Consider the following 17419-nt stretch of genomic DNA (forward strand, 5'->3'; position numbering starts at 1 on the left):
CAGTCTGGAGATGACACTTGCTGGTTTAAAAGTTGAAGCAGCTTTCTGATTGAAGTTTGGATCAAAGCAGAGGATGTCTCACAAAAACAGGATGCTAGACGATATGGAGCCATTCAGCCATTCAAATGTGTCAATCTGATCACTTGTGTATTTACAGTAATTCATGGCAAGGGCCGATTGTGGCAATGAGACCTGATTTCAGGACAATGGATAGCTGGTCATTTAGTCTACATCGTCTGTATGTTATTTATTTGTATGTACCATTGATACTCGTATAGTATTAGGCAGTCCCTCGTATCGAGGAAGACCCGCTTCCACACCAGAAAGGGATGAGTTCACAGGTGTTTCAATGAGGAAACTAACATTCTAGGTCATGAACTACATATTGAAGGGCGGAAGATGCCTGTGCGTGGATTCTTTTAACGTGAGGTGGCCTTTGCACACCAGCCGCCACATGGGCTTGACAGAGCTAGGTCTTTATCCAGTGGCAAGGGTTAACCAAGATGACTGGAGACCAGCTCTGCTGCACACACATGCTCCTACTATCCATAGATCGCAGTGTGAGCTGGCCCGTGCTGCCCCTGAGCCCTCGCCTCTCCTGGGCCCCGAACCCTCGCCTCTCCTGGGCCCCGATCACGACGCTCCTGGGCCCCGATCTCTCAGTGCTCCTCTGCCCCGATCAAAAATGGAGCAGTCAGAAACAGGACATCAATTAGGCTCCTCTTATTTTGGAGACATCAAACATCAACACTGTTATTTGAAGTATCAAAATATTAAGCTCCAGCCTAGTTGAAGGGTTATTAACATCTATGCATGGAATCGAAGCCTTGATTTTGTATAAACTCCTGCTGATCACCTGGTTTGTGTACAGTAATTCATAAAGCAGTTAAACGTGATTTCAGGACAATGGTCATTTAGACTACATTGTCTGTATATTAATTATTTGCATGTATCATTGACACTATGATTTTCTATAAGAGTGAGGAGAGACATTAGTTTGGAGTCTCTCGAGGTTGGAAGGTGTGTGTCTCACAAGCAGATAGCGTATGCTGGCTTTGTGAAGTGTATCTCTCAGTAACTTTCATACTGGTTGTATATAGTATGAATGTTTAAATAAGGACCCAACCCTGCTATTACTACAACTGAGAGTGTATGTAATTCTGACGTTTAAAGCCAAAATAGCAGGTCGCGTGTCAAATCAGCATTGCACGCTGATTAACGTTACGGTCTGACTGATTAGCATTCTTCTGGCGAAGGCAGGCAAGTTCAACCTGTCCAAAATGGCGGCTGCCGTGGCCCACGCCAGAAGTAGGTAGAAGCGAGGTGGCCGCTACTTGTTTCCTGAAATCGGCCTTAACAGCTGGCGCTGAGGTGCCGAAATTCACAGCCGCTGCATGTAGCCCAACTGTTTATCAAGGAGAAAAAGGAAAGCATTTATCTTCTGATGCAAATGACAAGCAACACAGTACTTTCAAACTTGTGAAGGTCTCCTGGAGAGAAGGCGGCTGTGAATGCCTCCCACACACTGCAGCCAGACCACACTGCTGGGCTGTCATTCACTCTTTGTCAGCTTCTACTTCCTGCGACCACTGAAAGTGTGGAGCTATTGAGTTTGAAGAGTGCTGAGAGTTTGAATAGCAATTACTGTAGCAGTGAATAACTTTCAAGAGCTTGTTTTTTGCATTCAGCCTACACAGCTTTGGATTTATTTCTGATTGCCCGTGGGTGTCTGAGACCAACGGGAGATTTTTCCTCGCATCACAGAGGGAGGCTTCTCGGGATCTGGTTTGGCATTCTCTGTATGCCATTATCATGGAGGAGGAGGAGGTGGAGCAGCAGAGGATGGATGAAAAGAGATTGGGACAGCATTTAAGAAGGATGCGCAAAATAAGATATTATTTCAACCCCCAACCTCCCCCCTCTCACCACGCTCCTCTCCCACCTATTACCAACACCACCCCCCCCCTCACACACCCTACCACAACCTGCACTCAAAGCATATACAGGCAATGCACTTCAAAACATCTAGGTTGACATTCCAGTGCAGTACCGAGGGAGTGCTGCACTGTTGGAGATGCCTTTTTTTCAGATGGGATGTTAAACTGAGACCCCGTCTGCTCTGTCAGGTGGACATAAAGAACCCGAACTTGGTGGGAGCGAAGGCCCGCCCATTTCTCAGCGGTCCCCGGGTGAAACATGAGTTTTTGCCGCCCGCTGCCGCTGGGGCCAGTCGGGCGGGAGTTTAGTCGCGGTTGTGTCGGCGGGAGCTGCAGGCAGCAGGAGCGGGCATGAGCGGGCAGGAGCGGGCAGCAGCAGTGGGTGGTGCGTGTAGGCCTCTCGATTCGGCAAACATCGGAGGCCGTGCACCGTGCATGCGCAAGATTTAGAATTTTTTTTTGTAGTTTCTTGTGGGCAATGACATCACTTCTCCCCGATTGGGAGCTGATGGCACAGCTGCGCATGCACAGAAAACCTCGCTACTCACTTGCACCTGCCAGTTGCAGAGGGGTCAGATTTGGAGAGAGAAAAAACGAGATCATCATCAGCCATCCAACTAAGAAAGCTGTCATGAGTCCAAAAACAGCTTCCACATAGTCCAACGGAGGGAGGCCCAGAGCTCCCTGATTTACTGAGGAGGAGCTGGAGGAACTTGTATCTGAGGTGGAGCATCGTTATAAAGATCTCACCCGGGATGGTCGTGGCAAGCCTGCACCACCCCAATATAGACACATTTGGCGGGAGATTGGGGAGGCCGTGTCATCAGTGGGCAACATTGTGCAGGATGGAGACCACTGTCGGAAACGATAGAACAATACTGTTGCGTCAGCAAGTGTGAGTAAACATGTATTGTTGCACTCCTGTACTACTCCACAAGGGTGTGTGTGTGTGTGTGTGTGTGTGTGTGTGTGTGTGTAAGCATGAATGTAAAATGTGACGGTACACATGTCGGCTTGACCAACCCCACCATCTCGCTATACACTTAAATGTTGTTCTCTACTTGCGGATGTTGATTCGGACAGCACTGATCAATGCACCCCATCCACCTCTGACACACAAAGGCAATGTCAAACATCAACGTCTTCCATCTCGACACCGTTAGCAGCTCAACACACCCGCTCCTTCCTCCACTCTCCCCCCCTCAGATCACCCATATCCACCTCTGCTACCTAGAGTCACGAACACTAGGAGGGAGAAGAGGGAGGAGTCCCAGTCTTCATGCCACTTGAGGTCAAGGAGTTGCAAGAGGAGGTCTCCAGCCTCCTGCCACGTGTGCCACCTGTTCGGCCAACATTAGTGTCGGAGTCTGACTTGTTGGGATTTGAATCGGGCGACGCGGGAACAAGTTTTGGGAGGCACAGAAGCTGTGCTGGAAAAGCCACCAAGCCGCAACCACCCAGGATGATGCAACAAGCCGATGAGATGCAGGACGGGTGGCAGCAATCCAGGAAATAGTCCAGTTGTCGAGGACGAGTGTCGAGTTAAGTCGAGATCTGCTGCAGGCCATGGCTGTGATAGTTGCCAGCATCGACATCTTTGCGGAGGAGCATTCTGCCAGTATGTCGCGGGTCATCGGTGCGGTGGAGTGAAACATCGACTTTGTAGAGGCCATGCACCAATCGATGCTATTGGGCCATGTCATACAACCCCCCCCGAGCCCACACCAGTGAGGCCGATAGATCCCGAGGAGCTGGCGGTGGCAGCAGATCCCATCTCACCCCTTACATTCTCTCCAAGATGAACACGGCAGCAGAGCTCTGGCTGCCCTCCTGCAAAACGTCATGGAGCAGAGGCAGAGGGGCAAGGGTGTGGCTCGCCATGGTGAAGGCGGGGCCATGAAGAGGACAATAGGCCTCATATCGAGAGGGTGGGGGAAGAGAGGTGGTGGTAGTGGGTAGAGGATTGTGTGTTGGTGCTGGTGATGTTGTTAAGTGTTCATTAAGTTGTCACTGTTGTTTCACATGGATCGTTTGGATTGTCACTTGACTGATATTGGAAATAATGTAGACTTTTTGGATTCACTTGTTTGCATGTTCTGTAACTTGCCATGCTGCACTAATCAACACATTGTTCACCAAGTCTTGGTCTGTGTTTAACTTTTATATCATCTTGGGTACGTGCTGAGAAACAGACAAATCTCTTTCAGGTGTAGTGGTATCTGAGCAGTATCTTGCTGTCCACATATGATGTGACTATTGATGGGTCCTGTCATCAGGCTGTCTCGCAACAACAAATAAGGCTGCCATTGAATGAGAGACAGTTGCACAACTTGGAGGAACACATTAACACTTGCACTTCAGGCCACATTTTCTTAGGTGTTACATCACTGTTCCCCACCCCCAATATGACATGTTTTTCAGTGACCTTGCAGTCCATTATATATATGGTCCCGCATTCTATGCTTGAGCTCATGTTGTTCTCAGGTTCACATCCTGTCACCTGACAGAACCTTACATGATCTCATTATTGCCTATATACTTTGACATAAGCTCATACCATCTGAATACTCACATTGTCTCAATAAATCTGTTCTGCCTGCAATGTTGTGAAAACCCTTACAGCACATCTCCATCCAGCCTTACTGTATCTCGTAGCTCATTTCCCCTTCCTATACCACACCAGCCCTTCAACGGAGAACTTCTCATTTACATCCGTGAAGTCTTTCTGTGCAGTTTAATTTCCACGTGTGAACTCATTCTGAGGGTGTGATAATGGGGCAGCATATGTATGTTACCCGGGATGTGCCGCTCTGGACCATTCTGCACGATTGTACCTGCCGCCCGATTTACAGCCAGCTCACACCACCTTTATCCCAGCGCTTGTTCTGGCGGGCGGGAGCAGCATCTTAGACCACCAAAATCACATTTTTGGAGCCTCCGGCATGGGCGGGCGGTATGAAGTTGCGCTGGCGGTACTTCCCCGAAGAAACTCCCGCCGTGCGGGACCTGGGCGGCAGATGGGTGATACATGAGGAATCTTGGTGAAAAAATTTTGGGGGGGGGCGCTACCTCGGTGCTATGGGCGATATTGGATGTCTCATTCCCCAAGTTCGGGCCCAAAAGATCCCATGGCACTATTCGAAGAACAGTGGCATTCGCCCCGATGTCCTGACCAATGTTTATCCCTCAACCAACATCACTAAAACAGATTACCTGGTCATTATCAAATCGCTGTTTGTGGGATTTTGCTGTGCGTAAATTGGCTGCTGCTTTTCCTATGTTGCAACAGTGACACTTCAAAAAAAGTACTTCATTGGCTGTAAAGCGCTTTGAGGAGTCCTGAGGTCATGAAAGGTGCTATATAAATGTAAGATTTATTTCTCTTTCAACACAGGTTCGGCGAGGACCTTGGGAGATGCGTATTAGAAGAGTCCACCTCACCAGAGGCTATAGGGTCGCTGTGCCAGCTATCGCATGAGGACTTGCAGCCTCAGTAATCTGTCCAGACAGCTTTGTCTCTGGCTATGATCATGATTAACTGCACTCAACCTTTATAGCACTGGATTATTTCAGGCAGTCACGGGGGACATCTGTAATATATCAGCCAAAGTGCAATGTATTCATCTGGTGATTGATGCACTTTACAGGGAAACTGGGTAATTCACCAAGTTAAGCATGAGAGTATGGCAGCAATGAGATAGATAGCTTTATGGCGCTGCTGACTTTCCCAAGATGCAGGGTACAATTGGTGGCACCCATGTTGCTTTGCAAGCTACTACAGTCAACCACCTCAACTTCCACAGTACAGACTGTGTGTGACAACATCCAAAGGATTATGCACATCAACACAAGATTTGATGGAGGTTGTCACAAAGCATTTATCCTTCAGAATCACTGAGCTCTTCAAGGAAAGAAATCATGTCAACTGATGGTTTGTGGGTGACAAGGTATGCCCCCTACTACCAGTTAACTAAACAGAAGCAGAGGAGTGCTGTAACATGTCACATGACTCTACCAGAGTTTTGTTGAAAGCACCATCGGGGCCTTAAAGGGGCACCTATGTTGCCTTGAAAAATCAGAAGGGGCTCTTTATTAAACTTCACCTCCTGGGTCTCGTATACTAGTAGTCTGATGTACGTGCACAACTTTGCCATGCAAAAAAGCCTGGATTTGGATATTCCTAGGAAGGTATCCGTAACTGCTCTGGAGCCAGAAACACATGAAGTGAGCATCGTCACTCAGAGTACTCCTTAGTGACAGCTGCAAGAGGCATCAGAGCATGACTGCTCAGTGGAGTCTCAGTTAACAGTCTACTTCTGTCAACACTACCTTAACTCCCCTCCCCCATCTGTAAGTAAAGGGCTAACCCTCCAATCCAGTGCCTGAATGAAAACATTCCAACACATCAGATCCCTTTGTGACCATCTTGAATATTGTGTGCAGTTTTGGACTCCTAATCTGAGGAAGGACATTCTTGCTATTGAAGGAGTGCAGCGAAGGTTCACCAGACTGATTCCTGGGATAGCAGGACTGACATATGAAGAAAGACTGAATCGACTAGGCTTATATTCACTGGAATTTAGAAGAATGAGAGAGGATCTCATAGAAACATATAAAATTCTGACGGGACTGGACAGATTAGATGCAGGAAGAATGTTCCCGGTGTGGGAGAAGTCCAGAACCAGGGGATACAGTCTAAGGTTAAGGGGTAAGCCATTTAGGACCGAGATGAAGAGAAACTTCTTCATTCAGAGAATTGTAAACCTGTGGAATTCTCTACTACAGAAAGTTGTTGAGGCCAGTTCGTTAGATATATTCAAAATGGAGTTAGATGTGGCCCTAAAGGGATCAAGGGGTATGGCGAAAAAGCAGGAATGGGGTACTGAAGTTGCATGATCAGCCATGATCATATTGAATGGTGGTGCAGGCTCGAAGGGCCGAATGGCCTACTGCTGCACCTATTTTCTATGTTTCTATGTTTCTATCTCAATCATAATCACTTTATTTAATAAGTCGGCACAAAATAAGTGCATGTGTTCCAGTATGGCTTTAAGCTCCATGACTTTCTGTGCTGTATATCCTATGTAATCCTATGTAGAACAGAGCACAACATAAGTACACATTCTCCTTTAATGCAACAAACTTCAAAGTGACTGCAAGCCAACCTACTCTTTCCTGACACCATGCCTCCCCTGGATGGTGAACACGCCTTTCCTTCTCCTACTCATGGGCCTCTTTTAGGTGCAAGCAGTGTCACGAGAGGTGATTGGCTGCTCAAAAGGCTCCTGGGACTGAAGTGGACTTCCTGTCACGACGGCTTGGTCCAAGGGGGAACCGCTGCTGGCTGCATCTCTGGAACTTGTGCCCGATGTCATTTCATTTGTGCCACTGGCGATGTGGTTTTGTGGTTTTGGAGATCATTCTAACTGAAATTGTGAGCTCTTTTGTTCCTTCTTGCACTGCGTTTGTCCCTTTTTTTTTAAAACTATTTATGCCAGATCCTCCTGCGGAAGGCGTTTTTGACATACGGGGCAAAATGGCATTTGAGCCATCCAGTGCAACTATCTGAGAGTGAACTCAGTGTTCCAAACACTTCCCCAACAAACTGTTGCCATTTTCAGTCAGGCTTTGCATTTTAAATACTGCACTCGAATTTCCAAGCACATTATTCCATTTTCCATGGGATTTATGGTGGAGATCCTCCAATGGATATGCAAATGAGCTTACCTATGAAATTCCAACAGCCGTAACTCTGTAAAGCATCAGTGAGTGCAATTCATACTTACCGCTTGGAATTTTGGGGTAATTATCTCTACCAGTTAATGTTTATCTGATTTGCTGGTCTATAAACTCATACAAGACTCATACAAGATTCATACATATCGTTGAACTAAGATAGGTGCAACAAATGTTCTTATGTTGAGATTGTGTAGAATGGGCCTATACTCTCTGGAGTAGCATAAGAGGTGATCTCATTGAAATTTCCAAGATTCTGAAGGGGATTGACAGGATAGATGCCGAAAGGTTGTTTCCCCTGGCTGGAATGTCTAGAACTAGAATAGTCTCAGGATGAGGGGTCGGCCATTTAAGACAGAGAGCGGATGCATTTCTTCACTCAGAGGATTGTGAATCTTTCAAATTCTCTGCCCCAGAGGGCTGTGGATGCTGAGTCTCTGAATATATTCAAGACAGAGATATATAGATTTTTGGGGGCCGAAATTGGTGAAGGCCAAGGCCCGCCCAAGTGCCGCCCAAAGGACCGCCGATAACCGGCGAGAGACCGGGCAGTACTTTGCCTGGAAAATCCCTCTAAAAGAGGTGGCAGTACTGCCCGGCAGCCAAACAATGGCTTACGCAGCGGGCGGGAGCTCAATCTCGGCGGCAAAGGCTCTTGCTGCCCAAGTGTCGCTGAGAATGGAGTCGGGCCCAGGGAGGGTGGAAGACCTGCAAATAAAAATCATGGCAAACAAAAAAAAACATCTGAACACCTTCAGGGGACCCCATCCAGGTAAGTCGCTGTAAAAAAAATGTTTTAAATATGGCCACTAGCCTTTTCTTTCTGTACTTCATACCTACTGTCAGGGTTAGAACAGCCTCCATGCAGCGGTCCTTCCCCCTGCTGGCACTGACTCCTGCCCGCACCAATCTGGCTGCTCGGCGGGCGGGAGGTCATTTATACTACTTGGCCACCAGAGGACGTCAGCAGGCAGTTTCCGGTCCGCTCCAGCCCAAGTGGAAAATGGCAAGGAGAGGAAAACGGCAGCAAAACTCGGCGGCAGTAGGCGGCAGTGGCCGGTAAGGTCACCAATGTCGGGACCATGGAGTCTAGGGAAATCAAGGGATATGGAGATCGGGCAGGAAAGTGGAGTTGAGGTCAATGATCAGCCATGATCTTATTAAATGGCGGACCAGGCTCAAGGGGCTGTATGGCCTACTCCTGCTCCTATTTCTTATGTTCTTATAATTAAATAAATCTATTCAACCAGATTATAGCTGAAGAAGAAGGAAGGAAGAATTTAATGAAGACCACAGAATAAAAAATAAGATGAAAGCCAGAACCATATGCACCACAGTAAATGTTATGTAATAACTCGATAGACTGAATACTATAAACTAACACAGATACAAACCTGGCTCTGCTTTATTAGGGCCCAAAGTGATGACATTACAAGATGGCTTGCCTTTTATACCTCGGCCACACACACATGCATACAACCCAATGACCTCTGACAGTGGCGCCACCTGTTGGTCACTAACACCAAGCATACATACATGACAGTAAAGCTTATGTTATGTTCCAATCATGGCGTGGTGTTGTCTGATAGCTTGAAATTGAAGTGAACTTTGTGTCACATTCCACATAGTTGTGAATCAACAGAGAGTATGAACTTAAATGGTTGTCAGGAAAACCTCAAAGAAAGTCAACTACTTGCAATCATTTGTACATGCCGAGCAGACAACCCCGAATCAGTGAAAGAGATAACTTTATATATTTTTAGATTAATCACTTTGTGGAAAAACTGTTTACTGTGTATGTAGTCTCAAAAGGGATGTAGGGTCAAAGATATAGTTTACTGAATCTAGAATAACACAAACATTGGGAAAGGACTCTTTCTTGCTGGTTTTTGTTTCAGGACATATTCACGTGGACATGTAAAAGGGCCATGTGTAACAATAAGAAGGGAGGGCAGAAACAATGTTAATTGCTGAATTTAATTAAATAACGAGCTTACCTTTCTAAATGTATTATTAGATGCACGACTTGGCTCAGTTATGTAAAGTCCTGTCCCCTCAGTACAGATTCACATGAGGCATGTAGTGAAGGCAAGGTCACTCTGGACCTGCACCTTTATTGCACAGCTCTGGAATGCTGCACTTGCCTGAGACCTGTCCTTATATACCTGTCTCTTACAAGTGCACCTCTGGTGGTAAGGTATGCTGGTGGTTACAGGTCATATCTTATTACAGTCATGTATAGCATGTTAGGATACAGTTATATATAATAATGTAAGATACATGACATCACCCTCCCCCAAGGCCTTATTGTCTTTATAGGTTCAGTCTCTCAGGTGGTCTACGCTCTCGCGTGGAGCGTCTGAGTTGTGGTTCAGTTGTTTGCCTTGGTGTCTGTTTTTCTTTGGGTGTGGTTGCTGGTATCTCGCCTGGGCTGTCTGTTGGGATTGCCCTTTCCTCAGGTTGTTCCCTCTGTCTGTCCACCAGGTGTGGTGCGAGTTCCACATTGTAGTCTGCCTCTGGTTCCGCAGTGTTGTTGGTAAATCTGCTTTTGACTTGGTCTACATGCCTCCAGCAGGTTTTGCCATTGTCCATTTGTACTACCAGTAGCCTGTTTCCTTCCTTGCCCGTTACTGTCCCTGCAAGCCATTTGGGACCCCTGCCATAGTTTTGTACAAACACTTTGTCCCCTATCTCATTCCATCTCCCCCTCGAATTTCTGTCATGGTACTCAGTCAGCTTACGGCGCTTTGCCTCAACGATTTCGTGCATGTCTGGGAGGATTAATGAAAGCCTTGTTTTTAAAGTCCTTTTAATCAACAGTTGCGCGGGGGGGATCCCAGTCAGTGAGTGCGGACGAGATCTGTATGCCAGCAGCAGTCGCGACAGGTGACCCTGCAGCATGGGACCTTGGATTTTAAGCATGCCTTGTTTAATGATTTGCACTGCTCTCTCCGCCTGGCCGTTGGAGGCCAGCTTGAACGGTGCCGTCTTGACGTGATTTATGCCGTGGTCAATTATAAAGTCTTGGAATTCTGCGCTGGTGAAGCACGGACCATTGTCACTGACCAATGTGTCAGGGATTCCGTGCGTTGCAAACATGGTTGCGAGGCTCTCCACAGTGGTGGAGGTTGTGCTCGAGTTTAAAATGGTGCATTCGATCCACTTTGAAAATGCATCTACAACTACGAGGAACATTTTGCCCATGAATGGGCCCGCATAGTCTATGTGCACCCGCGACCACGGTTTGGTAGCCCAGGGCCAGGGGCTCAGTGGAGCCTCCCCGGGGGCATTGCTGAGTTGGGCACAAATGGTGCACCTTCGGACGCAGAGCTCCAAGTCCGCGTCAATACCAGACCACCAGATGTGGGATCTGGCTATGGTCTTCATGAGAACGATCCCCGGGTGCTCGCGGTGGAGCTCCCGGACAAATGCCTCTCTGCCTCGCAGAGGCATGACTACTCGGCTGCCCCACATCAGGCAGTCTGCTTGTAGTGATAGCTCATGCATGCGCCTGTGAAAGGGTTTTAATTCCTCGGGGCAGGCATCGCGAGCCTCTGCCCAGTCACTGGTTAGGACACATCTTTTTACTAAGGATAACGTGGGGTCGCTGGCCGTCCAGGCTCTGATTTGGCGAGCCGTCATGGGCGAACCTGTGGACTCAAAGGCATTGATTGCCATGACTATCTCACAGTCCTGTTCATCAGACCCTTCCGTGGTTGCCAGGGGTAGCCTGCTGAGCGCGTCGGCACAGTTGTCTGTGCCTGGTCTGTGCCTTATTGTGTAGTCGTAGGACGCCAGCATGAGTGCTCACCGTTGAATTCACGCCGAGGCGTTGCCGTTTATTGCCTTGCTCTTGGATAGGAGGGACGTGAGGGGCTTGTGGTCGGTTTCTAACGCGAACTTGGCCCCGAAAAAGTTATTGGTGCATCTTTTTGACACCATACACGCACGCGAGCGCCTCCTTCTCTACCATTCCGTACCCGCGCTCCGCCCGCAAAAGTGACCTGGAGGCATAAGCTATGGGTTGTAATTTGCCCGCACTATTGACATGTTGCAAAACGCACCCGACCCCATACGCTGACGCATCGCATGCAAGAACTAGCTTTTTACCTGGGTCAAAGAAAGTCAAAACACTGTTGGAACACAGAAGGTTGCATGCCTTATTGAAGGCGCGTTCCTGGGCGTCCCCCCAAAACCAATTGCACCCCTTCCTGAGTAGCACGTGGAGAGGCTCCAGCAGCGAGCTTAAGTTCTGCATAAAGTTCCCAAAATAATTGAGTAGCCTGAGAAAGGCGCGCATTTCTGAGACATTCCAGGGCCTGGATGCCAGGCGAATTGCTTCTGTTTTGGACCCTGTTGGGCGGATTCCATCAGCGGCAATCCTTCTGCCCAAAAATTCAACCTCGGGTGCGAGAAACAGGCACTTGGATTTCTTGACTCGTAGGCCTACCCGATCCAACCGCTTTAGTACTTCCTCCAAATTACGGAGATAGGAGTCGGTGTCCCTGCCGTGATAAGTATGTCGTCTTGAAATACAACCGTCCCCGGGATAGAAACATAGAAACATAGAAAATAGGTGCAGGAGTAGGCCATTCGGCCCTTCTAGCCTGCACCGCCATTCAATGAGTTCATGGCTGAACATTCAACTTCAGTACCCCATTCCTGCTTTCTCGCCATACCCCTTGATCCCCCTAGCAGTAAGGACCTCATCTAACTCCTTTTTGAATATATTTAGTGAATTGGCCTCAACAACTTTCTGTGGTAGAGAATTCCACAGGTTCACCACTCTCTGGGTGAAGAAGTTCCTCCGCATCTCGGTCCTAAATGGCTTACCCCTTATCCTTAGACTGTGACTACCCCTGGTTCTGGACTTCCCCAACATTGGAAACATTCTTCCTGCATCTAACCTGTCTAACCCCGTCAGAATTTTATATGTTTCTATGAGGTCCCCTCTCATTCTTCTGAACTCCAGTGAATACAAGCCCAGTTGATCCAGTCTTTCTTGATAGGTCAGTCCCTCCATCCCGGGAATCAGTCTGGTGAACCTTCGCTGCACTCCCTCAATAGCAAGAATGTCCTTCCTCAGGTTAGGAGACCAAAACTGTACACAATACTCCAGGTGTGGCCTCACCAATGCCCTGTACAACTGTAGCAACACCTCCCTGCCCCTGTACTCAAATCCCCTTGCTATGAAGGCCAACATGCCATTTGCTTTCTTAACCGCCTGCTGCACCTGCATGCCAACCTTCAATGACTGATGTACCATGACACCCAGGTCTCTTTGCACCTCCCCTTTTCCTAATCTGTCACCATTCAGATAATAGTCTGTCTCTCTGTTTTTACCACCAAAGTGGATAACCTCACATTTATCCACATTATACTTCATCTGCCATGCATTTGCCCACTCACCTAACCTATCCAAGTCGCTCTGCAGCCTCACAGCATCCTCCTCGCAGCTCACACTGCCACCCAACTTAGTGTCATCCGCAAATTTGGAGATACTACATTTAATCCCCTCATCTAAATCATTAATGTACAGTGTAAACAGCTGGGGCCCCAGCACAGAACCTTGCGGTACCCCACTAGTCACTGCCTGCCATTCTGAAAAGTACCCATTTACTCCTACTCTTTGCTTCCTGTCTGACAACCAGTTCTCAATCCATGTCAGTACACTACCCCCAATCCCATGTGCTCTAACTTTGCACATCAATCTCTTGTGTGGGACCTTGTCGAACGCCTTCTGAAAGTCCAAATATACCACATCAACTGGTTCTCCCTTATCCACTCTACTGGAAACATCCTCAAAAAATTCCAGAAGATTTGTCAAGCATGATTTCCCTTTCACAAATCCATGCTGACTTGGACCTATCATGTCACCTCTTTCCAAATGCACTGCTATGACATCCTTAATAATTGATTCCATCATTTTACCCACTACCGATGTCAGGCTGACCGGTCTATAATTCCCTGTTTTCTCTCTCCCTCCTTTTTTAAAAAGTGGGGTTACATTGGCTACCCTCCACTCCATAGGAACTGATCCAGAGTCAATGGAATGTTGGAAAATGACTGTCAACGCATCCACTATTCCCAAGGCCACCTCCTTAAGTACTCTGGGATGCAGTCCATCAGGCCCTGGGGATTTATCGGCCTTCAATCCCATCAATTTCCCCAACACAATTTCCCGGCTAATAAGGATTTCCCTCAGTTCCTCCTCCTTACTAGACCCCCCGACCCCTTTTATAACCGGAAGGTTGTTCGTGTCCTCCTTCGTGAATACCGAACCAAAGTACTTGTTCAATTGGTCCGCCATTTCTTTGTTCCCCGTTATGACTTCCCCTGATTCTGACTGCAGGGGACCTACATTTGTCTTTACTAACCTTTTTCTCTTTACATATCTATAGAAACTTTTGCAATCCGTCTTAATGTTCCCTGCAAGCTTCTTCTCATACTCCATTTTCCCTGCCCTAATCAAACCCTTTGTCCTCCTCTGCTGAGTTCTAAATTTCTCCCAGTCCCCAGGTTCGCTGCTATTTCTGGCCAATTTGTATGCCACTTCCTTGGCTTTAATACTATCCCTGATTTCCCTTGATAGCCACGGTTGAGCCACCTTCCCTTTTTTATTTCTATGCCAGACAGGAATGTACAATTGTTGTAGTTCATCCATGCGGTCTCTAAATGTCTGCCATTGCCCATCCACAGTCAACCCCTTAAGTATCATTCGCCAATCCATCTCAGCCAATTCACGCCTCATACCTTCAAAGTTAGCCTTCTTTAAGTTCTGGACCATGGTCTCTGAATTAACTGTTTCATTCTCCATCCTAATGCAGAATTCCACCATATTATGGTCACTCTTCCCCAAGGGGCCTCGCACAACGAGATTGCTAATTAATCCTTTCTCATTACATAACACCCAGTCTAAGATGGCCTCCCCCCTAGTTGGTTCCTCGACATATTGGTCTAAAAAACCATCCCTTATGCACTCCAGAAAATCCTCCTCCACCGTATTGCTTCCAGTTTGGTTAGCCCAATCTATGTGCATATTAAAGTCACCCATTATAACTGCTGCACCTTTATTGCACGCACCCCTAATTTCCTGTTTGATGCCCTCCCCAACATCACTACTACTGTTTGGAGGTCTGTACACAACTCCCACTAACGTTTTTTGCCCTTTCGTGTTCTGCAGCTCTACCCATATAGATTCCACATCATCCAAGCTAATGTCCTTCCTAACTATTGCCTTAATCTCCTCCTTAACCAGCAATGCTACCCCACCTCCTTTTCCTTTTATTCTATCCTTCCTGAATGTTGAATACCTCTGGATGTTGAGTTCCCAGCCCTGCTCATCCTGGAGCCACGTCTCCGTAATCCCAATCACATCATATTTGTTAACATCTATTTGCACAGTTAATTCATCCACCTTATTGCGGATACTCCTTGCATTAAGACACAAAGCCTTTAGGCTTGTTTTTTTAACACCCTCTGTCCTTTTAGAATTTTGCTGTACAATGGCCCTTTTTGTTCTTTGCCTTGGGTTTCTCTGCCCTCCACTTTTCCTCATCTCCTTTCTGTCTTTTGTTTTTGCCTCCTTTTTGTTTCCCTCTATCTCCCTGCATTGGTTCCCATCCCCCTGCCATATTAGTTTAACTCCTCCCCAACAGCACTAGCAAACACTCCCCCGAGGACATTGGTTCCGATTCTGCCCAGGTGCAGACCGTCCGGATTGTACTGGTCCCACCTCCCCCAGAACCGGTTCCAATGCCCCAGGAATTTGAATCCCTCCCTGCTGCACCATTGCTCAAGCCACGTATTCATCTGAGCTATCCTGCGATTCCTACTCTGACTAGCACGTGGCACTGGTAGCAATCCCGAGATTACTACTTTTGAGGTCCTACTTTTTAATTTAGCTCCTAGCTCCTTAAATTCATTTCGTAGGAACTCATCCCTTTTTTTACCTATGTCATTGGTACCAACGTGCACCACGACAACTGGCTGTTCTCCCTCCCTTTTTAGAATGTCCTCCACCCGCTCCGAGACATCCTTGACCCTTGCACCAGGGAGGCAACATACCATCCTGGAGTCTCGGTTGCGGCCGCAGAAACGCCTATCTATTCCCCTTACAATTGAATCCCCTATCACTATCGCTCTTCCACTCTTTTTCCTGCCCTCCTGTGCAACAGAGCCAGCCACGGTGCCATGAACTTGGCTGCTGCTGCCCTCCCCTGATGAGTCATCCCCCTCAACAGTACTCAAAGCGGTGTATCTGTTTTGCAGGGGGATGACCACAGGGGACCCCTGCACTACCTTCCTTGCACTACTCTTCCTGCTGGTCTTCCATTCCCTCGCTGGCTGTGGACCCTTCTCCTGCAGTAAGACCAACTCGCTACACGTGATACTCACGTCATTCTCAGCATCGTGGATGCTCCAGAGTGAATCCACCTTCAGCTCCAACTCCGCAACGCGGACCGTCAGTAGCCGGAGGTGGACACACTTCCCGCACATGTAGTCGTCAGGGACACTGGTGTTGTCCCCGTGTTCCCACATGGTACAGGAGGAGCATATCACGTGACCGAGCTGTCCTGCCATGAATTAACCCTTAGATACACTTAAATTGCCGACAACAATGTTAAAAGTTACTGACTAATAAAGAAAAAGAAAAACTACTCACCAATCAGCAGCCAATCACTTACCACGTTGGCTGTGACGTCACCTTTTGATTTCCTTCTACTTCTTTTTTGCCTTCTCTCCCAGCTGGAGCTGCACCGCTACGCCTCTCTGGACTCTCCCCGGACTGCTGAGCCTTTTATAGGCCGCTGCCTCTCTGGACTCCCGCCTCTCTCAACGCTCCCCGGACTGCTGAGCCTTTTATAGGCCGCTGCCTCTCTGGACTCCCACCTCTCTCGACGCTCCCCGGACTGCTGAGCCTTTTATAGGCCGCTGCCTCTCTGGACTCCCGCCTCTCTCAACGCTCCCCGGACTGCTGAGCCTTTTATAGGCCGCTGCCTCTCTGGACTCCCGCCTCTCTCGACGCTCCCCGGACTGCTGAGCCTTTTATAGGCCGCTGCCTCTCTCGACTCCCGCCTCTCTGGACTCTCCCCGGACTGCTGAGCCTTTTATAGGCCGCTGCCTCTCTGGACTCCCGCCTCTCTCAACGCTCCCCGGACTGCTGAGCCTTTTATAGGCCGCTGCCTCTCTGGACTCCCGCCTCTCTCGACGCTCCCCGGACTGCTGAGCCTTTTATAGGCCCCGGACTTGAGCAGACTCTCCATGTTGCGCTGGAATATGGCAGCTGCCGACCTGATGCCGAATGGGCATCGATTGTACATGAAAAGGCCTCGATGTGTGTTGATGGTGGTGAGTAGCTTAGATTCCTCGGTCAATTCTTGCGTCATATACGCAGATGTGAGGTCTAATTTTGAGAAAAGTTTACCTCCAGCCAATGTGGCAAATAAGTCCTCCGCTCTGGGCAGCGGGTACTAATCCTGTAGGGAAACTCTGTTTATGGTAGATTTGTAGTCCCCACAAATTCGTACGGATCCATCAGGCTTCATGACTGGGACAATGGGACTTGCCCAGTCGCTAAATTCCACAGCTGATGTAATGCTTTCCCGCAGAAGCCTGTCTAGTTCATGTTCAATCTTTTTCCTCATCACATAGGGTACAGCTCTGGCCTTGTGATGGACCGGTCTAGCATCCTGTGTGATGTAGATTTTGACTTTGGCCCCTTTGAAAGTGCCCACACCTGGCTG

The 17419-nt window shown here is 48.1% G+C and overlaps 1 protein-coding gene across 1 annotated transcript in view; it reads right to left on the reverse strand.

Annotated features, from left to right (window-relative positions):
- LOC139278203 (uncharacterized) overlaps positions 1 to 17419 on the reverse strand; it is a 57354-nt gene that overhangs the window by 25194 nt on the left and 14741 nt on the right. The window contains exon 3 of the mRNA XM_070896851.1: positions 1226 to 1405. Coding sequence (XP_070752952.1) covers positions 1226 to 1405 — 180 coding nt within the window. The remainder of the gene's footprint in view (positions 1 to 1225; positions 1406 to 17419) is intronic.

The sequence above is a fragment of the Pristiophorus japonicus genome, chromosome 13 (genome assembly GCF_044704955.1).
Source record: "Pristiophorus japonicus isolate sPriJap1 chromosome 13, sPriJap1.hap1, whole genome shotgun sequence".
Taxonomy (NCBI): Eukaryota; Metazoa; Chordata; class Chondrichthyes; family Pristiophoridae; genus Pristiophorus; species Pristiophorus japonicus.